Source organism: Procambarus clarkii, chromosome 72 (assembly GCF_040958095.1).
Source record: "Procambarus clarkii isolate CNS0578487 chromosome 72, FALCON_Pclarkii_2.0, whole genome shotgun sequence".
Taxonomy (NCBI): domain Eukaryota; kingdom Metazoa; phylum Arthropoda; class Malacostraca; order Decapoda; family Cambaridae; genus Procambarus; species Procambarus clarkii.
In genome coordinates, this window is record NC_091221.1 from 20,312,565 (window position 1) to 20,336,940 (window position 24,376).

A 24,376-nucleotide genomic window follows, 5' to 3' on the forward strand; every position below is an offset into this window, starting at 1 on the left:
AGTCCATAACGGTCTGGTGTTTGACACAGTCCGGGACGATCTAGTGCTTGACACAGTCCTGGACGGTCTGGTGCTTGACACAGTCCTGGACGGTCTGGTGCTTCACACAGTCCAATATGGTCTGGTGCTTGTCACAGTCCATGACGGTCTGGTGCTTGACACAGTCCATGACGGTCTCGTGCTTGACACAGTCAGGGGGGCTGGTGCTTGACACAGTCCGGAACGGTCTGGTGCTTGACGCAGTCCATGGCGGTCTGGAGTTTGACACAGTCCATGGCGGTCTGGTCCTTGACACAGTCCGGGACGGTCTGGTGCTTGACACAGTCCGGAATGGTCTGGTGCTTGACATAGTCCGGGACGGTCTGGTGCTTGACAAAGTCCGGAACGATCTAGTGCATGACACAGTCCTGGACGGTCTGGTGCTTGACACAGTCCGGAACGGTCTGGTGCTTGACGCAGTCCATGGCGGTCTGGAGTTTGACACAGTCCATGGCGGTCTGGTCCTTGACACAGTCCTGGACGGTCTGGTGCTTGACACAGTCCGGAACGGTCTGGTACTTGACACAGTCCGGAACGGTCTGTTGCTTGTCACAGTCCATGACGGTCTGGTGCTTGACGCAGGCCATGACGGTCTGGTGCTTGACGCAGTCCATGACGGTCTGGTGCGTGACACAGTCCGGGACGGTCTGGTGCTTGACACATTCTATGGCTTTCTGAAGTTTGTCACAGTCCATGACGGTCTGGTGCTTGACACAGTCCATGACGGTCTGGTGCCTGACACAGTCCGGGGCGGTCTGGTGCGTGACACAGTCCGGGACGGTCTGGTGCTTGGCAGAGTCCGGGACGGTCTAGTTCTTGTCACAGTTCATGACGGTCTGGTGCTTGTCACAGTCCATGACGGTCTGGTGCTTGACACAGTCCATGACGGTCTGGTGCTTCACACAGTCCATGACGGTCTATTGCTTGACACAGTCCATGACGGTCAGGTGCTTGACACAATCCGGGACGGTCTGGTGCTTGACACAGTCCGGAACGGTCTGGTGCTTGACGCAGTCCATGACGGTCTGGTGTTTGACACAGTCCATGGCGGTCTGGTGCTTGACTTAGTCCATTATGGTCTGGTGCTTATCACAGTCCATAACGGTCTGGTGCTTGAAACAGTCTATGACGGTCTGGTGCTTGACACAGTCTATGGCTGTCTGGAATTTGTCACAGTCCATGACGGTCTGGTGCTTGACACAGTCCATGACGGCCTGGTGCCTGACACAGTCCGGGGCGGACTTGTGCGTGACACAGTCCGGGACGGTCTGGTGCTTGACACAGTCCGGGACGGTCTGGTGCTTGACACAGTCCAGGACGGTCTGGTACTTGACACAGTCAGGGACGGTCTGGTGATTGACACAGTCCATGACTGTCTGGTGCTTCACACAGTCCATGACGGTCTGGTGCTTGACACAGTCCAAGACGGTCTTGTGCTTGACACAGTCCATGACGGTCTGGTGCTTGACACAGTCCGGGACGGTCTGGTGCTTGACACAGTCCGGAACGGTCTGGTGCTTGACGCAGTCCATGACGGTCTGGTGTATGACACAGTCCATGGCGGTCTGGTCCTTGACACAGTCCGAGACGGTCTGGTGCTTGACACAGACCGGAACGGTCTGGTGCTTGACACAGTCCATAACGGTCTGGTGTTTGACACAGTCCGGGACGACCTAGTGCTTGACACAGTCCTGGACGGTCTGCTGCTTGACACAGTCCGGGACGGTCTGGTGCTTGACACAGTCCAATATGGTCTGGTGCTTGTCAAAGTCCATGACGGTCTGGTGCTTGACGCAGTCCGAGACGGTCTGGTGCTTGACACAGTCCGGAACGGTCTGGTGCTTGACGCAGTCCATGGCGGTCTGGAGTTTGACACAGTCCGGGACGGTCTGGTGCTTGACACAGACCGGAACGGTCTGGTGCTTGACACAGTCCATAACGGTCTGGTGTTTGACACAGTCCGGGACGATCTAGTGCTTGACACAGTCCTGGACGGTCTGGTGTTTGACACAGTCCGGGACGGTCTGGTGCTTGACACAGTCCAATATGGTCTGGTGCTTGTCACAGTCCATGACGGTCTGGTGCTTGAGACAGTCCATGACGGTCTGGTGCTTGACACAGTCCGAGACGGTTTGGTGCTTGACACAGTCCGGAACGGTCTGGTGCTTGACGCAGTCCATGGCGGTCTGGAGTTTGACACAGTCCATGGCGGTCTGGTCCTTGACACAGTCCGGGACGGTCTGGTGCTTGACACAGTCCGGAACGGTCTGGTGCTTGACATAGTCCGGGACGGTCTGGTGCTTGACAAAGTCCGGGACGATCTAGTGCATGACACAGTCCTGGACGGTCTGGTGCTTGACACAGTCCGGAACGGTCTGGTGCTTGACGCAGTCCATGGCGGTCTGGAGTTTGACACAGTCCATGGCGGTCTGGTCCTTGACACAGTCCTGGACGGTCTGGTGCTTGACACAGTCCAGAACTGTCTGGTACTTGACACAGTCCGGGACGGTCTGGTGCTTGACACATTCTATGGCTTTCTGAAGTTTGTCACAGTCCATGACGGTCTGGTGCTTGACACAGTCCATGACGGTCTGGTGCCTGACACAGTCCGGGGCGGTCTGGTGCGTGACACAGTCCGGGACGGTCTGGTGCTTGGCAGAGTCCGGGACGGTCTAGTTCTTGTCACAGTTCATGACGGTCTGGTGCTTGTCACAGTCCATGACGGTCTGGTGCTTGACACAGTCCTGGAAGGTCTGGTGATTGACACAGTCCAAGACGGTCTGGTGCTTCACACAGTCCATGACGGTCTGGTGCTTCACACAGTCCATGACGGTCTATTGCTTGACACAGTCCATGACGGTCAGGTGCTTGACACAGTCCGGGACGGTCTGGTGCTTGACACAGTCCATGACGGTCTGGTGTTTGACACAGTCCATACGGTCTGGTGCTTGACACAGTCCATTATCGTCTGGTGCTTATCACAGTCCATAACGGTCTGGTGCTTGAAACAGTCTATGACGGTCTGGTGCTTGACACAGTCTATGGCTGTCTGGAATTTGTCACAGTCCATGACGGTCTGGTGCTTGACACAGTCCATGACGGTCTGCTGCTTGACACAGTCCATGACGTCCTGGTGCCTGACACAGTCCGGGGCAGTCTGGTGCGTGACACAGTCCGGGACGGTCTGGTGCTTGACACAGTCCGGGACGGTCTGGTGCTTGACACAGTCCGGGACGGTCTGGTGATTGACACAGTCCATGAATGTCTGGTGCTTCACACAGTCCATGACGGTCTGGTGCTTGACACAGTCCAAGACGGTCTAGTGCTTGACACAGTCCATGACAGTCTGGTGCTTGACACAGTCCGGGAGGGTCTGGTGCTTGACACAGTCCGGAACGGTCTGGTGCTTGACGCAGTCCATGACGGTCTGGTGTATGACACAGTCCATGGCGGTCTGGTCCTTGACACAGTCCGAGACGGTCTGGTGCTTGACACAGACCGGAACGGTCTGGTGCTTGACACAGTCCATAACGGTCTGGTGTTTGACACAGTCCGGGACGATCTAGTGCTTGACACAGTCCTGGACGGTCTGGTGATTGACACAGTCCGGGACGGTCTGGTGCTTGACACAGTCCAATATGGTCTGGTGCTTGTCAAAGTCCACGACGGTCTGGTGCTTGACACAGTCCGAGACGGTCTGGTGCTTGACACAGTCCGGAACGGTCTGGTGCTTGACGCAGTCCATGGCGGTCTGGAGTTTGACACAGTCCATTGCGGTCTGGTCCTTGACACAGTCCTGGACGGTCTGGTACTTGACACAGTCCGGAACGGTCTGGTGCTTGTCACAGTCCATAACGGTCTGGTGCTTGACGCAGTCCATGACGGTCTGGTGCTTGACGCAGTCCATGACGGTCTGGTGCGTGACACAGTCCGGGGCGGTCTGGTGCGTGACACAGTCCGGGACGGTCTGGTGCTTGACACAGTCCGGGACGGTCTGGTGCTTGACACAGTCCATGACGGTCTGCTGCTTGATACAGTGCGGAACGGTCTGGTGCTTGACAGAGTCCGGGACGGTCTGGTGCTTGACACAGTCCAGGACGGTCTGGTACTTGACACAGTCCGGGACGGTCTGGTGATTGACACAGTCCATGACTGTCTGGTGCTTCACACAGTCCATGACGGTCTGGTGCTTGACACAGTCCAAGACGGTCTAGTGCTTGACACAGTCCATGACGGTCTGGTGCTTGACACAGTCCGGGACGGTCTGGTGCTTGACACAGTCCGGAACGGTCTGGTGCTTGACGCAGTCCATGACGGTCTGGTGTATGACACAGTCCATGGCGGTCTGGTCCTTGACACAGTCCGAGACGGTCTGGTGCTTGACACAGACCGGAACTGTCTGGTGCTTGACACAGTCCATAACGGTCTGGTGTTTGACACAGTCCGGGACGATCTAGTGCTTGACACAGTCCTGGACGGTCTGGTGCTTGACACAGTCCGGGACGGTCTGGTGCTTGACACAGTCCAATATGGTCTGGTGCTTGTCAAAGTCCATGACGGTCTGGTGCTTGACACAGTCCGAGACGGTCTGGTGCTTGACACAGTCCGAAACGTTCTGGTGCTTGACGCAGTCCATGGCGGTCTGGAGTTTGACACAGTCCATGGCGGTCTGGTCCTTGACACAGTCCGGGACGGTCTGGTGCTTGACACAGTCCGGAACGGTCTGGTGCTTGACACAGTCCGGGACGGTCTGGTGCTTGACAAAGTCCGGGACGATCTAATGCATGACACAGTCCTGGACGGTCTGGTGCTTGACACAGTCCGGAACGGTATGGTGCTTGACGCAGTCCATGGCGGTCTGGAGTTTGACACAGTCCATTGCGGTCTGGTCCTTGACACAGTCCTGGACGGTCTGGTGCTTGACACAGTCCGGAACGGTCTGGTACTTGACACAGTCCGGAACGGTCTGGTGCTTGTCACAGTCCATAACGGTCTGGTGCTTGACGCACTCCATGACGGTCTGGTGCGTGACACAGTCCGGGACGGTCTGGTGCTTGACACATTCTATGGCTTTCTGAAGTTTGTCACAGTCCATGACGGTCTGGTGCTTGACACAGTCCATGACGGTCTGGTGCCTGACACAGTCCGGGGCGGTCTGGTGCGTGACACAGTCCGGGACGGTCTGGTGCTTGGCAGAGTCCGGGACGGTCTAGTTCTTGTCACAGTTCATGACGGTCTGGTGCTTGTCACAGTCCATGACGGTCTGGTGCTTGACACAGTCCGGGACGGTCTGGTGATTGACACAGTCCATGACGGTCTGGTGCTTCACACAGTCCATGACGGTCTGGTGCTTGACACAGTCCATGACGGTCTATTGCTTGACACAGTCCATGACGGTAAGGTGCTTGACACAGTCCGGGACGGTCTGGTGCTTGACACAGTCCAGAACGGTCTGGTGCTTGACGCAGTCCATGACGGTCTGGTGTTTGACACAGTCCATGGCGGTCTGGTGCTTGACACAGTCCATTATGGTCTGGTGCTTATCACAGTCCATAACGGTCTGGTGCTTGAAACAGTCTATGATGGTCTGGTGCTTGACACAGTCTATGGCTGTCTGGAATTTGGCACAGTCCATGACGGTCTGGTGCTTGACACAGTCCATGACGGTCTGCTGCTTGACACAGTCCATGACGGCCTGGTGCCTGACACAGTCCGGGGCGGTCTGGTGCGTGACACAGTCCGGGACGGTCTGGTGCTTGACGCAGTCCATGGCGGTCTGGAGTTTGACACAGTCCATTGCGGTCTGGTCCTTGACACAGTCCTGGACGGTCTGGTGCTTGACACAGTCCGGAACGGTCTGGTACTTGACACAGTCCGGAACGGTCTGGTGCTTGTCACAGTCCATAACGGTCTGGTGCTTGACGCAGTCCATGACGGTCTGGTGCTTGACGCACTCCATGACGGTCTGGTGCGTGACACAGTCCGGGACGGTCTGGTGCTTGACACATTCTATCGCTTTCTGAAGTTTGTCACAGTCCATGACGGTCTGGTGCTTGACACAGTCCATGACGGTCTGGTGCCTGACACAGTCCGGGGCGGTCTGGTGCGTGACACAGTCCGGGACGGTCTGGTGCTTGGCAGAGTCCGGGACGGTCTAGTTCTTGTCACAGTTCATGACGGTCTGGTGCTTGTCACAGTCCATGACGGTCTGGTGCTTGACACAGTCCGGGACGGTCTGGTGATTGACACAGTCCATGACGGTCTGGTGCTTCACACAGTCCATGACGGTCTGGTGCTTCACACAGTCCATGACGGTCTATTGCTTGACACAGTCCATGACGGTAAGGTGCTTGACACAGTCCAGAACGGTCTGGTGCTTGACGCAGTCCATGACGGTCTAGTGCTTTACACAGTCCATGACGGTCTGGTGCTTGACACAGTCCGGGACGGTCTGGTGCTTGACACAGTCCGGAACGGTCTGGTGCTTGACGCAGTCCATGACGGTCTGGTGTATGACACAGTCCATGGCGGTCTGGTCCTTGACACAGTCCGAGACGGTCTGGTGCTTGACACAGACCGGAACGGTCTGGTGCTTGACACAGTCCATAACGGTCTGGTGTTTGACACAGTCCGGGACGATCTAGTGCTTGACACAGTCCTGGACGGTCTGGTGCTTGACACAGTCCGGGACGGTCTGGTGCTTGACACAGTCCAATATGGTCTGGTGCTTGACACAGTCCGGAACGGTCTGGTGCTTGACGCAGTCCATGGCGGTCTGGAGTTTGACACAGTTCATGGCGGTCTGGTCCTTGACACAGTCCGGGACGGTCTGGTGCTTGACACAGTCCGGAACGGTCTGGTGCTTGACACAGTCCGGGACGGTCTGGTGCTTGTCACAGTCCATAACGGTCTGGTGCTTGACGCACTCCATGACGGTCTGGTGCGTGACACAGTCCGGGACGGTCTGGTGCTTGACACATTCTATGGCTTTCTGAAGTTTGTCACAGTCCATGACGGTCTGGTGCTTGACACAGTCCATGACGGTCTGGTGCCTGACACAGTCCGGGGCGGTCTGGTGCGTGACACAGTCCGGGACGGTCTGGTGCTTGGCAGAGTCCGGGACGGTCTAGTTCTTGTCACAGTTCATGACGGTCTGGTGCTTGTCACAGTCCATGACGGTCTGGTGCTTGACACAGTCCGGGACGGTCTGGTGATTGACACAGTCCATGACGGTCTGGTGCTTCACACAGTCCATGACGGTCTGGTGCTTCACACAGTCCATGACGGTCTATTGCTTGACACAGTCCATGACGGTAAGGTGCTTGACACAGTCCGGGACGGTCTGGTGCTTGACACAGTCCAGAACGGTCTGGTGCTTGACGCAGTCCATGACGGTCTGGTGTTTGACACAGTCCATGGCGGTCTGGTGCTTGACACAGTCCATTATGGTCTGGTGCTTATCACAGTCCATAACGGTCTGGTGCTTGAAACAGTCTATGATGGTCTGGTGCTTGACACAGTCTATGGCTGTCTGGAATTTGGCACAGTCCATGACGGTCTGGTGCTTGACACAGTCCATGACGGTCTGCTGCTTGACACAGTCCATGACGGCCTGGTGCCTGACACAGTCCGGGGCGGTCTGGTGCGTGACACAGTCCGGGACGGTCTGGTGCTTGACGCAGTCCATGGCGGTCTGGAGTTTGACACAGTCCATTGCGGTCTGGTCCTTGACACAGTCCTGGACGGTCTGGTGCTTGACACAGTCCGGAACGGTCTGGTACTTGACACAGTCCGGAACGGTCTGGTGCTTGTCACAGTCCATAACGGTCTGGTGCTTGACGCAGTCCATGACGGTCTGGTGCTTGACGCACTCCATGACGGTCTGGTGCGTGACACAGTCCGGGACGGTCTGGTGCTTGACACATTCTATCGCTTTCTGAAGTTTGTCACAGTCCATGACGGTCTGGTGCTTGACACAGTCCATGACGGTCTGGTGCCTGACACAGTCCGGGGCGGTCTGGTGCGTGACACAGTCCGGGACGGTCTGGTGCTTGGCAGAGTCCGGGACGGTCTAGTTCTTGTCACAGTTCATGACGGTCTGGTGCTTGTCACAGTCCATGACGGTCTGGTGCTTGACACAGTCCGGGACGGTCTGGTGATTGACACAGTCCATGACGGTCTGGTGCTTCACACAGTCCATGACGGTCTGGTGCTTCACACAGTCCATGACGGTCTATTGCTTGACACAGTCCATGACGGTAAGGTGCTTGACACAGTCCAGAACGGTCTGGTGCTTGACGCAGTCCATGACGGTCTAGTGCTTTACACAGTCCATGACGGTCTGGTGCTTGACACAGTCCGGGACGGTCTGGTGCTTGACACAGTCCGGAACGGTCTGGTGCTTGACGCAGTCCATGACGGTCTGGTGTATGACACAGTCCATGGCGGTCTGGTCCTTGACACAGTCCGAGACGGTCTGGTGCTTGACACAGACCGGAACGGTCTGGTGCTTGACACAGTCCATAACGGTCTGGTGTTTGACACAGTCCGGGACGATCTAGTGCTTGACACAGTCCTGGACGGTCTGGTGCTTGACACAGTCCGGGACGGTCTGGTGCTTGACACAGTCCAATATGGTCTGGTGCTTGACACAGTCCGGAACGGTCTGGTGCTTGACGCAGTCCATGGCGGTCTGGAGTTTGACACAGTCCATTGCGGTCTGGTCCTTGACACAGTCCTGGACGGTCTGGTGCTTGACACAGTCCGGAACGGTCTGGTACTTGACACAGTCCGGAACGGTCTGGTGCTTGTCACAGTCCATAACGGTCTGGTGCTTGACGCAGTCCATGACGGTCTGGTGCTTGAAGCACTCCATGACGGTCTGGTGCGTGACACAGTCCGGGACGGTCTAGTGCTTGACACATTCTAGGGCTTTCTGAAGTTTGTCACAGTCCATGACGGTCTGGTGCTTGACACAGTCCATGACGGTCTGGTGCCTGACACAGTCCGGGACGGTCTGGTGCTTGACAAAGTCCAGGACGATCTAGTGCATGACACAGTCCTGGACGGTCTGGTGCTTGACACAGTCCGGAACGGTCTGGTGCTTGACGCAGTCCATGGCGGTCTGGAGTTTGACACAGTCCATTGCGGTCTGGTCCTTGACACAGTCCTGGACGGTCTGGTGCTTGACACAGTCCGGAACGGTCTGGTACTTGACACAGTCCGGAACGGTCTGGTGCTTGTCACAGTCCATAACGGTCTGGTGCTTGACGCAGTCCATGACGGTCTGGTGCTTGAAGCACTCCATGACGGTCTGGTGCGTGACACAGTCCGGGACGGTCTAGTGCTTGACACATTCTAGGGCTTTCTGAAGTTTGTCACAGTCCATGACGGTCTGGTGCTTGACACAGTCCATGACGGTCTGGTGCCTGACACAGTCCGGGGCGGTCTGGTGCGTGACACAGTCCAGGACGGTCTGGTGCTTGGCAGAGTCCGGGACGGTCTAGTTCTTGTCACAGTTCATGACGGTCTGGTGCTTGTCACAGTCCATGACGGTCTGGTGCTTGACACAGTCCGGGACGGTCTGGTGATTGACACAGTCCATGACGGTCTGGTGCTTCACACAGTCCATGACGGTCTGGTGCTTCACACAGTCAATGACGGTCTATTGCTTGACACAGTCCATGACGGTAAGGTGCTTGACACAGTCCGGGACGGTCTGGTGCTTGACACAGTCCAGAACGGTCTGGTGCTTGACGCAGTCCATGACGGTCTGGTGTTTGACACAGTCCATGGCGGTCTGGTGCTTGACACAGTCCATTATGGTCTGGTGCTTATCACAGTCCATAACGGTCTGGTGCTTGAAACAGTCTATGATGGTCTGGTGCTTGACACAGTCTATGGCTGTCTGGAATTTGGCAGAGTCCATGACGGTCTGGTGCTTGACACAGTCCATGACGGTCTGCTGCTTGACACAGTCCATGACGGCCTGGTGCCTGACACAGTCCGGGGCGGTCTGGTGCGTGACACAGTCCGGGACGGTCTGGTGCTTGACACAGTCCGGGACGGTCTGGTGCTTGACACAGTCCATGACGGTCTGCTGCTTGATACAGTGCGGAACGGTCTGGTGCTTGACAGAGTCCGGGACGGTCTGGTGCTTGACACAGTCCAGGACGGTCTGGTGCTTGACACAGTCCGGGACGGTCTGGTGCTTGACACAGTCCAATATGGTCTGGTGCTTGACACAGTCCGGAACGGTCTGGTGCTTGACGCAGTCCATGGCGGTCTGGAGTTTGACACAGTTCATGGCGGTCTGGTCCTTGACACAGTCCGGGACGGTCTGGTGCTTGACACAGTCCGGAACGGTCTGGTGCTTGACACAGTCCGGGACGGTCTGGTGCTTGACAAAGTCCAGGACGATCTAGTGCATGACACAGTCCTGGACGGTCTGGTGCTTGACACAGTCCGGAACGGTCTGGTGCTTGACGCAGTCCATGGCGGTCTGGAGTTTGACACAGTCCATTGCGGTCTGGTCCTTGACACAGTCCTGGACGGTCTGGTGCTTGACACAGTCCGGAACGGTCTGGTACTTGACACAGTCCGGAACGGTCTGGTGCTTGTCACAGTCCATAACGGTCTGGTGCTTGACGCAGTCCATGACGGTCTGGTGCTTGAAGCACTCCATGACGGTCTGGTGCGTGACACAGTCCGGGACGGTCTAGTGCTTGACACATTCTAGGGCTTTCTGAAGTTTGTCACAGTCCATGACGGTCTGGTGCTTGACACTGTCCATGACGGTCTGGTGCCTGACACAGTCCGGGGCGGTCTGGTGCGTGACACAGTCCAGGACGGTCTGGTGCTTGGCAGAGTCCGGGACGGTCTAGTTCTTGTCACAGTTCATGACGGTCTGGTGCTTGTCACAGTCCATGACGGTCTGGTGCTTGACACAGTCCGGGACGGTCTGGTGATTGACACAGTCCATGACGGTCTGGTGCTTCACACAGTCCATGACGGTCTGGTGCTTCACACAGTCAATGACGGTCTATTGCTTGACACAGTCCATGACGGTAAGGTGCTTGACACAGTCCGGGACGGTCTGGTGCTTGACACAGTCCAGAACGGTCTGGTGCTTGACGCAGTCCATGACGGTCTGGTGTTTAACACAGTCCATGGCGGTCTGGTGCTTGACACAGTCCATTATGGTCTGGTGCTTATCACAGTCCATAACGGTCTGGTGCTTGAAACAGTCTATGATGGTCTGGTGCTTGACACAGTCTATGGCTGTCTGGAATTTGGCAGGGTCCATGACGGTCTGGTGCTTGACACAGTCCATGACGGTCTGCTGCTTGACACAGTCCATGACGGCCTGGTGCCTGACACAGTCCGGGGCGGTCTGGTGCGTGACACAGTCCGGGACGGTCTGGTGCTTGACACAGTCCGGGACGGTCTGGTGCTTGACACAGTCCATGACGGTCTGCTGCTTGATACAGTGCGGAACGGTCTGGTGCTTGACAGAGTCCGGGACGGTCTGGTGCTTGACACAGTCCAGGACGGTCTGGTACTTGACACAGTCCGGGACGGACTGGTGATTGACACCGTCCATGACTGTCTGGTGCTTCACACAGTCCATGACGGTCTGGTGCTTGACACAGTCCAAGACGGTCTAGTGCTTTACACAGTCCATGACGGTCTGGTGCTTGACACAGTCCGGGACGGTCTGGTGCTTGACACAGTCCGGAACGGTCTGGTGCTTGACTCAGTCCATGACGGTCTGGTGTATGACACAGTCCATGGCGGTCTGGTCCTTGACACAGTCCGAGACGGTCTGGTGATTGACACAGTCCATGACGGTCTGGTGCTTCACACAGTCCATGACGGTCTGGTGCTTCACACAGTCCATGACGGTCTATTGCTTGACACAGTCCATGACGGTAAGGTGCTTGACACAGTCCGGGACGGTCTGGTGCTTGACACAGTCCAGAACGGTCTGGTGCTTGACGCAGTCCATGACGGTCTGGTGTTTGACACAATCCATGGCGGTCTGGTGCTTGACACAGTCCATTATGGTCTGGTGCTTATCAGAGTCCATAACGGTCTGGTGCTTGAAACAGTCTATGATGGTCTGGTGCTTGACACAGTCTATGGCTGTCTGGAATTTGGCACAGTCCATGACGGTCTGGTGCTTGACACAGTCCATGACGGTCTGCTGCTTGACACAGTCCATGACGGCCTGGTGCCTGACACAGTCCGGGGCGGTCTGGTGCGTGACACAGTCCGGGACGGTCTGGTACTTGACGCAGTCCATGGCGGTCTGGAGTTTGACACAGTCCATTGCGGTCTGGTCCTTGACACAGTCCTGGACGGTCTGGTGCTTGACACAGTCCGGAACGGTCTGGTACTTGACACAGTCCGGAACGGTCTGGTGCTTGTCACAGTCCATAACGGTCTGGTGCTTGACGCAGTCCATGACGGTCTGGTGCTTGACGCACTCCATGACGGTCTGGTGCGTGACACAGTCCGGGACGGTCTGGTGCTTGACACATTCTATCGCTTTCTGAAGTTTGTCACAGTCCATGACGGTCTGGTGCTTGACACAATCCATGACGGTCTGGTGCGTGACACAGTCCGGGACGGTCTGGTGCTTGGCAGAGTCCGGGACGGTCTAGTTCTTGTCACAGTTCATGACGGTCTGGTGCTTGTCACAGTCCATGACGGTCTGGTGCTTGACACAGTCCGGGACGGTCTGGTGATTGACACAGTCCATGACGGTCTGGTGCTTCACACAGTCCATGACGGTCTGGTGCTTCACACAGTCCATGGCGGTCTGGTCCTTGACACAGTCTGAGACGGTCTGGTGCTTGACACAGTCCATAACGGTCTGGTGTTTGACACAGTCCGGGACGATCTAGTGCTTGACACAGTCCTGGACGGTCTGGTGCTTGACACAGTCCGGGACGGTCTGGTGCTTGACACAGTCCAATATGGTCTGGTGCTTGACACAGTCCGGAACGGTCTGGTGCTTGACGCAGTCCATGGCGGTCTGGAGTTTGACACAGTTCATGGCGGTCTGGTCCTTGACACAGTCCGGGACGGTCTGGTGCTTGACACAGTCCGGAACGGTCTGGTGCTTGACACAGTCCGGGACGGTCTGGTGCTTGACAAAGTCCAGGACGATCTAGTGCATGACACAGTCCTGGACGGTCTGGTGCTTGACACAGTCCGGAACGGTCTGGTACTTGACACAGTCCGGAACGGACTGGTGCTTGTCACAGTCCATAACGGTCTGGTGCTTGACGCAGTCCATGACGGTCTGGTGCTTGAAGCACTCCATGACGGTCTGGTGCGTGACACAGTCCGGGACGGTCTGGTGCTTGACACATTCTAGGGCTTTCTGAAGTTTGTCACAGTCCATGACGGTCTGGTGCTTGACACAGTCCATGACGGTCTGGTGCCTGACACAGTCCGGGGCGGTCTGGTGCGTGACACAGTCCTGGACGGTCTGGTGCTTGACACAGTCCGGAACGGTCTGGTACTTGACACAGTCCGGAACGGTCTGGTGCTTGTCACAGTCCATAACGGTCTGGTGCTTGACGCAGTCCATGACGGTCTGGTGCTTGAAGCACTCCATGACGGTCTGGTGCGTGACACAGTCCGGGACGGTCTGGTGCTTGACACATTCTAGGGCTTTCTGAAGTTTGTCACAGTCCATGACGGTCTGGTGCTTGACACAGTCCATGACGGTCTGGTGCCTGACACAGTCCGGGGCGGTCTGGTGCGTGACACAGTCCTGGACGGTCTGGTGCTTGACACAGTCCGGAACGGTCTGGTACTTGACAAAGTCCGGAACGGTCTGGTGCTTGTCACAGTCCATAACGGTCTGGTGCTTGACGCAGTCCATGACGGTCTGGTGCTTGAAGCACTCCATGACGGTCTGGTGCGTGACACAGTCCGGGACGGTCTAGTGCTTGACACATTCTAGGGCTTTCTGAAGTTTGTCACAGTCCATGACGGTCTGGTGCTTGACACAGTCCATGACGGTCTGGTGCCTGACACAGTCCGGGGCGGTCTGGTGCGTGACACAGTCCGGGACGGTCTGGTGCTTGGCAGAGTCCGGGACGGTCTAGTTCTTGTCACAGTTCATGACGGTCTGGTGCTTGTCACAGTCCATGACGGTCTGGTGCTTGACACAGTCCGGGACGGTCTGGTGATTGACACAGTCCATGACGGTCTGGTGCTTCACACAGTCCATGACGGTCTGGTGCTTCACACAGTCCATGACGGTCTATTGCTTGACACAGTCCATGACGGTAAGGTGCTTGACACAGTCCGGGACGGTCTGGTGCTTGACACAGTCCAGAACGGTCTGGTGCTTGACGCAGTCCATGACGGTCTGGTGTTTGACACAGTCCATTACGGTCTGGTGCTTGACACAGTCCATTATGGTCTGGTGCTTATCACAGTCCATAACGGTCTGGTGCTTGAAACAGTCTATGATGGTCTGGTGCTTGACACAGTCTATGGCTGTCTGGAATTTGGCACAGTCCATGACGGTCTGGTGCTTGACACAGTCCATGACGGTCTGCTGCTTGACACAGTCCATGACGGCCTGGTGCCTGACACAGTCCGGGGCGGTCTGGTGCGTGACACAGTCCGGGACGGTCTGGTGCTTGACACAGTCCGGGACGGTCTGGTGCTTGACACAGTCCATGACGGTCTGCTGCTTGATACAGTGCGGAACGGTCTGGTACTTGACAGAGTCCGGGACGGTCTGGTACTTGACACAGTCCAGGACGGTCTGGTACTTGACACAGTCCGGGACGGACTGGTGATTGACACCGTCCATGACTGTCTGGTGCTTCACACAGTCCATGACGGTCTGGTGCTTGACACAGTCCAAGACGGTCTAGTGCTTTACACAGTCCATGACGGTCTGGTGCTTGACACCGTCCGGGACGGTCTGGTGCTTGACACAGTCCGGAACGGTCTGGTGCTTGACGCAGTCCATGACGGTCTGGTGTATGACACAGTCCATGGCGGTCTGGTCCTTGACACAGTCTGAGACGGTCTGGTGCTTGACACAGTCCATAACGGTCTGGTGTTTGACACAGTCCGGGACGATCTAGTGCTTGACACAGTCCTGGACGGTCTGGTGCTTGACACAGTCCGGGACGGTCTGGTGCTTGACACAGTCCAATATGGTCTGGTGCTTGACACAGTCCGGAACGGTCTGGTGCTTGACGCAGTCCATGGCGGTCTGGAGTTTGACACAGTTCATGGCGGTCTGGTCCTTGACACAGTCCGGGACGGTCTGGTGCTTGACACAGTCCGGAACGGTCTGGTGCTTGACACAGTCCGGGACGGTCTGGTGCTTGACAAAGTCCAGGACGATCTAGTGCATGACACAGTCCTGGACGGTCTGGTGCTTGACACAGTCCGGAACGGTCTGGTACTTGACACAGTCCGGAACGGACTGGTGCTTGTCACAGTCCATAACGGTCTGGTGCTTGACGCAGTCCATGACGGTCTGGTGCTTGAAGCACTCCATGACGGTCTGGTGCGTGACACAGTCCGGGACGGTCTGGTGCTTGACACATTCTAGGGCTTTCTGAAGTTTGTCACAGTCCATGACGGTCTGGTGCTTGACACAGTCCATGACGGTCTGGTGCCTGACACAGTCCGAGGCGGTCTGGTGCGTGACACAGTCCTGGACGGTCTGGTGCTTGACACAGTCCGGAACGGTCTGGTACTTGACACAGTCCGGAACGGTCTGGTGCTTGTCACAGTCCATAACGGTCTGGTGCTTGACGCAGTCCATGACGGTCTGGTGCTTGAAGCACTCCATGACGGTCTGGTGCGTGACACAGTCCGGGACGGTCTGGTGCTTGACACATTCTAGGGCTTTCTGAAGTTTGTCACAGTCCATGACGGTCTGGTGCTTGACACAGTCCATGACGGTCTGGTGCCTGACACAGTCCGGGGCGGTCTGGTGCGTGACACAGTCCTGGACGGTCTGGTGCTTGACACAGTCCGGAACGGTCTGGTACTTGACACAGTCCGGAACGGTCTGGTGCTTGTCACAGTCCATAACGGTCTGGTGCTTGACGCAGTCCATGACGGTCTGGTGCTTGAAGCACTCCATGACGGTCTGGTGCGTGACACAGTCCGGGACGGTCTAGTGCTTGACACATTCTAGGGCTTTCTGAAGTTTGTCACAGTCCATGACGGTCTGGTGCTTGACACAGTCCATGACGGTCTGGTGCCTGACACAGTCCGGGGCGGTCTGGTGCGTGACACAGTCCGGGACGGTCTGGTGCTTGGCAGAGTCCGGGACGGTCTAGTTCTTGTCACAGTTCATGACGGTCTGGTGCTTGTCACAGTCCATGACGGTCTGGTGCTTGACACAGTCCGGGACGGTCTGGTGATTGACACAGTCCATGACGGTCTGGTGCTTCACACAGTCCATGACGGTCTGGTGCTTCACACAGTCAATGACGGTCTATTGCTTGACACAGTCCATGACGGTAAGGTGCTTGACACAGTCCGGGACGGTCTGGTGCTTGACACAGTCCAGAACGGTCTGGTGCTTGACGCAGTCCATGACGGTCTGGTGTTTGACACAGTCCATGGCGGTCTGGTGCTTGACACAGTCCATTATGGTCTGGTGCTTATCACAGTCCATAACGGTCTGGTGCTTGAAACAGTCTATGATGGTCTGGTGCTTGACACAGTCTATGGCTGTCTGGAATTTGGCACAGTCCATGACGGTCTGGTGCTTGACACAGTCCATGACGGTCTGCTGCTTGACACAGTCCATGACGGCCTGGTGCCTGACACAGTCCGGGGCGGTCTGGTGCGTGACACAGTCCGGGACGGTCTGGTGCTTGACACAGTCCGGGACGGTCTGGTGCTTGACACAGTCCATGACGGTCTGCTGCTTGATACAGTGCGGAACGGTCTGGTGCTTGACAGAGTCCGGGACGGTCTGGTGCTTGACACAGTCCAGGACGGTCTGGTACTTGACACAGTCCGGGACGGACTGGTGATTGACACCGTCCATGACTGTCTGGTGCTTCACACAGTCCATGACGGTCTGGTGCTTGACACAGTCCAAGACGGTCTAGTGCTTTACACAGTCCATGACGGTCTGGTGCTTGACACAGTCCGGGACGGTCTGGTGCTTGATACAGTCCGGAACGGTCTGGTGCTTGACGCAGTCCATGACGGTCTGGTGTATGACACAGTCCATGGCGGTCTGGTCCTTGACACAGTCCGAGACGGTCTGGTGATTGACACAGTCCATGACGGTCTGGTGCTTCACACAGTCCATGACGGTCTGGTGCTTCACACAGTCCATGACGGTCTATTGCTTGACACAGTCCATGACGGTAAGGTGCTTGACACAGTCCGGGACGGTCTGGTGCTTGACACAGTCCAGAACGGTCTGGTGCTTGACGCAGTCCATGACGGTCTGGTGTTTGACACAGTCCATGGCGGTCTGGTGCTTGACACAGTCCATTATGGTCTGGTGCTTATCACAGTCCATAACGGTCTGGTGCTTGAAACAGTCTATGATGGTCTGGTGCTTGACACAGTCTATGGCTGTCTGGAATTTGGCACAGTCCATGACGGTCTGGTGCTTGACACAGTCCATGACGGTCTGCTGCTTGACACAGTCCATGACGGCCTGGTGCCTGACACAGTCCGGGGCGGTCTGGTGCGTGACACAGTCCGGGACGGTCTGGTACTTGACGCAGTCCATGGCGGTCTGGAGTTTGACACAGTCCATTGCGGTCTGGTCCTTGACACAGTCCTGGACGGTCTGGTGCTTGACACAGTCCGGAACGGTCTGGTACTTGACACAGTCCGGAACGGTCTGGTGCTTGTCACAGTCCATAACGGTCTGGTGCTTGACGCAGTCCATGACGGTCTGGTGCTTGACGCACTCCATGACGGTCTGGTGCGTGACACAGTCCGGGACGGTCTGGTGCTTGACACATTCTATCGCTTTCTGAAGTTTGTCACAGTCCATGACGGTCTGGTGCTTGACACAGTCCATGACGGTCTGGTGCCTGACACAGTCCGGGGCGGTCTGGTGCGTGACACAGTCCGGGACGGTCTGGTGCTTGGCAGAGTCCGGGACGGTCTAGTTCTTGTCACAGTTCATGACGGTCTGGTGCTTGTCACAGTCCATGACGGTCTGGTGCTTGACACAGTCCGGGACGGTCTGGTGATTGACACAGTCCATGACGGTCTGGTGCTTCACACAGTCCATGACGGTCTGGTGCTTCACACAGTCCATGACGGTCTATTGCTTGACACAGTCCATGACGGTAAGGTGCTTGACACAGTCCGGGACGGTCTGGTGCTTGACACAGTCCAGAACGGTCTGGTGCTTGACGCAGTCCATGACGGTCTGGTGTTTGACACAGTCCATTACGGTCTGGTGCTTGACACAGTCCATTATGGTCTGGTGCTTATCACAGTACATAACGGTCTGGTGCTTGAAACAGTCTATGATGGTCTGGTGCTTGACACAGTCTATGGCTGTCTGGAATTTGGCACAGTCCATGACGGTCTGGTGCTTGACACAGTCCATGACGGTCTGCTGCTTGACACAGTCCATGACGGCCTGGTGCCTGACACAGTCCGGGGCGGTCTGGTGCGTGACACAGTCCGGGACGGTCTGGTGCTTGACACAGTCCGGGACGGTCTGGTGCTTGACACAGTCCATGACGGTCTGCTGCTTGATACAGTGCAGAACGGTCTGGTGCTTGACAGAGTCCGGGACGGTCTGGTGCTTGACACAGTCCAGGACGGTCTGGTACTTGACACAGTCCGGGACGGACTGGTGATTGACACCGTCCATGACTGTCTGGTGCTTCACACAGTCCATGACGGTCTGGTGCTTGACACAGTCCAAGACGGTCTAGTGCTTTACACAGTCCATGACGGTCTGGTGCTTGACACAGTCCGGGACGGTCTGGTGCTTGACACAGTCCGGAACGGTCTGGTGCTTGACGCAGTCCATGACGGTCTGGTGTATGACACAGTCCATGGCGGTCTGGTCCTTGACACAGTCTGAGACGGTCTGGTGCTTGACACAGACCGGAACGGTCTGGTGCTTGACACAGTCCTTAACGGTCTGGTGTTTGACACAGTCCGGGACGATCTAGTGCTTGACACAGTCCTGGACGGTCTGGTGCTTGACACAGTCCGGGACGGTCTGGTGCTTGACACAGTCCAATATGGTCTGGTGCTTGACACAGTCCGGAACGGTCTGGTGCTTGACGCAGTCCATGGTGGTCTGGAGTTTGACACAGTTCATGGCGGTCTGGTCCTTGACACAGTCCGGGACGGTCTGGTGCTTGACACAGTCCGGAACGGTCTGGTGCTTGACACAGTCCGGGACGGTCTGGTGCTTGACAAAGTCCAGGACGATCTAGTGCATGACACAGTCCTGGACGGTCTGGTGCTTGACACAGTCCGGAACGGTCTGGTGCTTGACGCAGTCCATGGCGGTCTGGAGATTGACACAGTCCATTGCGGTCTGGTCCTTGACACAGTCCTGGACGGTCTGGTGCTTGACACAGTCCGGAACGGTCTGGTACTTGACACAGTCCGGAACGGACTGGTGCTTGTCACAGTCCATAACGGTCTGGTGCTTGACGCAGTCCATGACGGTCTGGTGCTTGAAGCACTCCATGACGGTCTGGTGCGTGACACAGTCCGGGACGGTCTGGTGCTTGACACATTCTAGGGCTTTCTGAAGTTTGTCACAGTCCATGACGGTCTGGTGCTTGACACAGTCCATGACGGTCTGGTGCCTGACACAGTCCGGGGCGGTCTGGTGCGTGACACAGTCCGGGACGGTCTGGTGCTTGGCAGAGTCCGGGACGGTCTAGTTCTTGTCACAGTTCATGACGGTCTGGTGCTTGTCACAGTCCATGACGGTCTGGTGCTTGACACAGTCCGGGACGGTCTGGTGATTGACACAGTCCATGACGGTCTGGTGCTTCACACAGTCCATGACGGTCTGGTGCTTCACACAGTCAATGACGGTCTATTGCTTGACACAGTCCATGACGGTAAGGTGCTTGACACAGTCCGGGACGGTCTGGTGCTTGACACAGTCCAGAACGGTCTGGTGCTTGACGCAGTCCATGACGGTCTGGTGTTTGACACAGTCCATGGCGGTCTGGTGCTTGACACAGTCCATTATGGTCTGGTGCTTATCACAGTCCATAACGGTCTGGTGCTTGAAACAGTCTATGATGGTCTGGTGCTTGACACAGTCTATGGCTGTCTGGAATTTGGCACAGTCCATGACGGTCTGGTGCTTGACACAGTCCATGACGGTCTGCTGCTTGACACAGTCCATGACGGCCTGGTGCCTGACACAGTCCGGGGCGGTCTGGTGCGTGACACAGTCCGGGACGGTCTGGTGCTTGACACAGTCCGGGACGGTCTGGTGCTTGACACAGTCCATGACGGTCTGCTGCTTGATACAGTGCGGAACGGTCTGGTGCTTGACAGAGTCCGGGACGGTCTGGTGCTTGACACAGTCCAGGACGGTCTGGTACTTGACACAGTCCGGGACGGACTGGTGATTGACACCGTCCATGACTGTCTGGTGCTTCACACAGTCCATGACGGTCTGGTGCTTGACACAGTCCAAGACGGTCTAGTGCTTTACACAGTCCATGACGGTCTGGTGCTTGACACAGTCCGGAACGGTCTGGTGCTTGACGCAGTCCATGACGGTCTGGTGTATGACACAGTCCATGGCGGTCTGGTCCTTGACACAGTCCGAGACGGTCTGGTGCTTGACACAGACCGGAACGGTCTGGTGCTTGACACAGTCCATAACGGTCTGGTGTTTGACACAGTCCGGGACGATCTAGTGCTTGACACAGTCCTGGACGGTCTGGTGCTTGACACAGTCTGGGACGGTCTGGTGCTTGACACAGTCCAATATGGTCTGGTGCTTGACACAGTCCGGAACGGTCTGGTGCTTGACGCAGTCCATGGCGGTCTGGAGTTTGACACAGTTCATGGCGGTCTGGTCCTTGACACAGTCCGGGACGGTCTGGTGCTTGACACAGTCCGGAACGGTCTGGTGCTTGACACAGTCCCGGACGGTCTGGTGCTTGACAAAGTCCAGGACGATCTAGTGCATGACACAGTCCTGGACGGTCTGGTGCTTGACACAGTCCGGAACGGTCTGTTGCTTCACGCAGTCCATGGCGGTCTGGAGTTTGACACAGTCCATGGCGGTCTGGTCCTTGACACAGTCCTGGACGGTCTGGTGCTTGACACAGTCCGGAACGGTCTGGTACTTGACACAGTCCGGAACGGTCTGGTGCTTGTCACAGTCCATGACGGTCTGGTGCTTGAAGCAGTCCATGATGGTCTGGTGCTTGACGCAGACCATGACGGTCTGGTGCGTGACACAGTCCGGGACGGTCTGGTGCTTGACACATTCTATGGCTTTCTGAAGTTTGTCACAGTCCATGACGGTCTGGTGCTTGACACAGTCCATGACGGTCTGGTGCCTGACACAGTCCGGGGCGGTCTGGTGCGTGACTCAGTCCGGGACGGTCTAGTGCTTGGCAGAGTCTGGGACGGTCTAGTTCTTGTCACAGTTCATGACGGTCTGGTGCTTGTCACAGTCCATGACGGTCTGGTGCTTGACACAGTCCGGGACGGTCTGGTGATTGACACAGTCCATGACGGTCTGGTGCTTCACACAGTCCATGACGGTCTGGTGCTTCACACAGTCCATGACGGTCTATTGCTTGACACAGTCCATGACGGTCAGGTGCTTGACAGAGTCCGGGACGGTCTGGTGCTTGACACAGTCCGGAACGGTCTGGTGCTTGACGCAGTCCATGACGGTCTGGTGTTTGACACAGTCCAAGGCGGTCTGGTGCTTGACACAGTCCATTATGGTCTGGTGCTTATCACAGTCCATAACGGGCTGATGCTTGAAACAGTCTATGACGGTCTGGTGCTTGACACAGTCTATGGCTGTCTGGAATTTGTCACAGCCCAGCAAACACAAATCATCTACACAACGTTCGCCTATCTCTTCCCATAGATGTGGGAATGATTTGCATTGAGAATGGTGCAGGAGAGCCTTTGAGAAACTTTTACTCAAAAAATCCAAACACAAAGGTATAATTATAAATTGTTTTTCTACAATTATTTTCTTCCAAATGTAAAACAAATAGTTTTTACATGTTTAAATATAAAATTTATGGTGTTTTTTTGTAAAATTCATTAATAAATTGTGAATGATATATATTGGCTGAGTGAAACCTTTAAAATCCATTTAGTTAAAATATGAACAGAAAAAAGTTGTTTTCCAAATTTTCTAAAAATCGCTCTTTTTAACACAATTTGACTCCTTATGCATTCCACTAAACACTAATATCATGTTTAAATATATAATTTATGTATTATTCCCTAAGATAATTTATATAAATTATAAAAGTTGCTGGAAAGTGGTGAGAAAGAATCTGAAAACGTTTTGTTGTCTTATATTGGCGTGTTCTTATTAACTAGAGTGAGTAAGAGTGAGCGAGAGTGGGTAAGAGTGAGTACCCAGCAAACACAAATCATCTACACAACGTTCGCCTATCTCTTCCCAAAGGTGTGGGAATGATTTGCATTGAGAATGGTGCAGGAGAGCCTTTGAGAAACTTTTACTCAAAAAATCCAAACACAAAGGTTTAATTATAAATTGTTTTTCTACAATTATTTTCTTCCAAATGTAAAACAAATAGTTTTTACATGTTTAAATATAAAATTTATGGTGTTTTTTTGTAAAATTCATTAATAAATTGTGAATGATATATATTGGGTGAGTGAAACCTTTAAAATCCATTTAGTTATAATTTGAACAGAAAAAAGTATTTTTCCAAATTTTCTAAAAATTGCTCTTTTTAACACAATTTGACTCCTTATACATTCCACTAAACACTATATCATGTTTAAATATATAATTTATGTATTATTCTCTAAAATAATTTATATAAATTATATAAGTTGCTGGAAAGTGGTGTTAAAGATTCTGAAAACATTTTGTTGTGTTAATATGTTCTTATTAACTATGTCTCAAGTTCACAGTTTATCAAACAAGAATATTAACATTCGTCAACTCTTAAAATCTTATATGTTATCTTGCTGGTGCAAAAAAGGGTGAATCTTTAGGAACAGCTATAGTATCTATATATCACAAATGGTGTTTTCCCTAACTCAAACAATGTAGGGGTTTATTATTCTACACATATTTCTAATGACTCTTAGATGTTTACATTCTCTGAAGTATAATTGTGAAGGCTGTGTCCATCACTCTCAACACAGATTCTTAAACTCGTCTCTGCAGGTTCAACTATATAATTAGTTTCCATTTTGAATCTCCATGGACATTTGTATCCAAAATGAAACCAATGTGGTTTCCTTCAGCGCCTTCAGCCAGCACATTTGCTCATTCATTTCCACAGATTCCAACAAGGTAGGGGATTTACAGAAATTTGTATATTCATATTGTTATATATTAAAAATATGAATGCAGTTCAATATGATAAGACAAATACATGAGTTTATGATAAATTCGTTTTCTGTGATATACCATTGATATGCTCTTTTTTTCTTTAAACGGCAGACTAAACTAAATTACTCACATCAACAGATTTGATGTATAAATGGTCAACGCTCAACAGAGTTAGTATAAATGTATTAGTATAAATCTTACTTGTCTTATTGTTAATTCACATTCAATGTCAACTTGTGGTTGCATTGTACAAGGCCAACACAGATGATCGAAGGAAACTAACTCTGCTCTAGTTCCATGAAGTTGCTATTTGGTCTTTACTCAATGCATTGTACATGCATTGTACAAGGCCAACACAGATGATCGAAGGAAACTAACTCTGCTCTAGTTCCATGAAGTTGCTATTTGGTCTTTATTGAAATTTGACAAGGCAGAGTGGCCTGCAACAACTACACCATCTCCACATCTAGTTCATGCTCCAGACATAAATCATGACACTGGTCCTGTGTATCCTGCTGCTGACCCGTCAACACCTGGCCCGTCGGGTGTGAGGCGCCCTCTCTTCACGTCTACACCTAGTGCTGAAGCTGAATCTGATGAAGATAATTCATATTCCACATTAGTGTTTGAAAACAATAGTGAGAGCGACGATTCAGACAGTAGTTTATTGCCAACCCAGAGACAACAGCGACGTGTTGTTATAGCAGAGACTCGCCTGAACTATAAATTGAAACATGAGCTGGTAAAAATCCCCAAACGTCGCAGGTGTGAAGTGTGTTCAAA

The 24,376-nt window shown here is 54.3% G+C and overlaps 1 protein-coding gene across 1 annotated transcript; it reads right to left on the minus strand.

Annotated features, from left to right (window-relative positions):
- Window positions 1–10,459: 10,459 nt before the first annotated feature.
- Window positions 10,460–14,638, minus strand: LOC138356450 (zinc finger protein 271-like). Its single transcript, XM_069312607.1, has 3 exons — window positions 14,453–14,638; window positions 12,038–12,457; window positions 10,460–10,648 (listed from the first exon to the last, which is right to left on the minus strand). The coding sequence occupies exons 1-3, from the start codon at window positions 14,636–14,638 to the stop codon at window positions 10,460–10,462; spliced, it is 795 nt and encodes a 264-aa protein (XP_069168708.1).
- Between the last annotated feature and the right edge of the window lie 9,738 nt (window positions 14,639–24,376).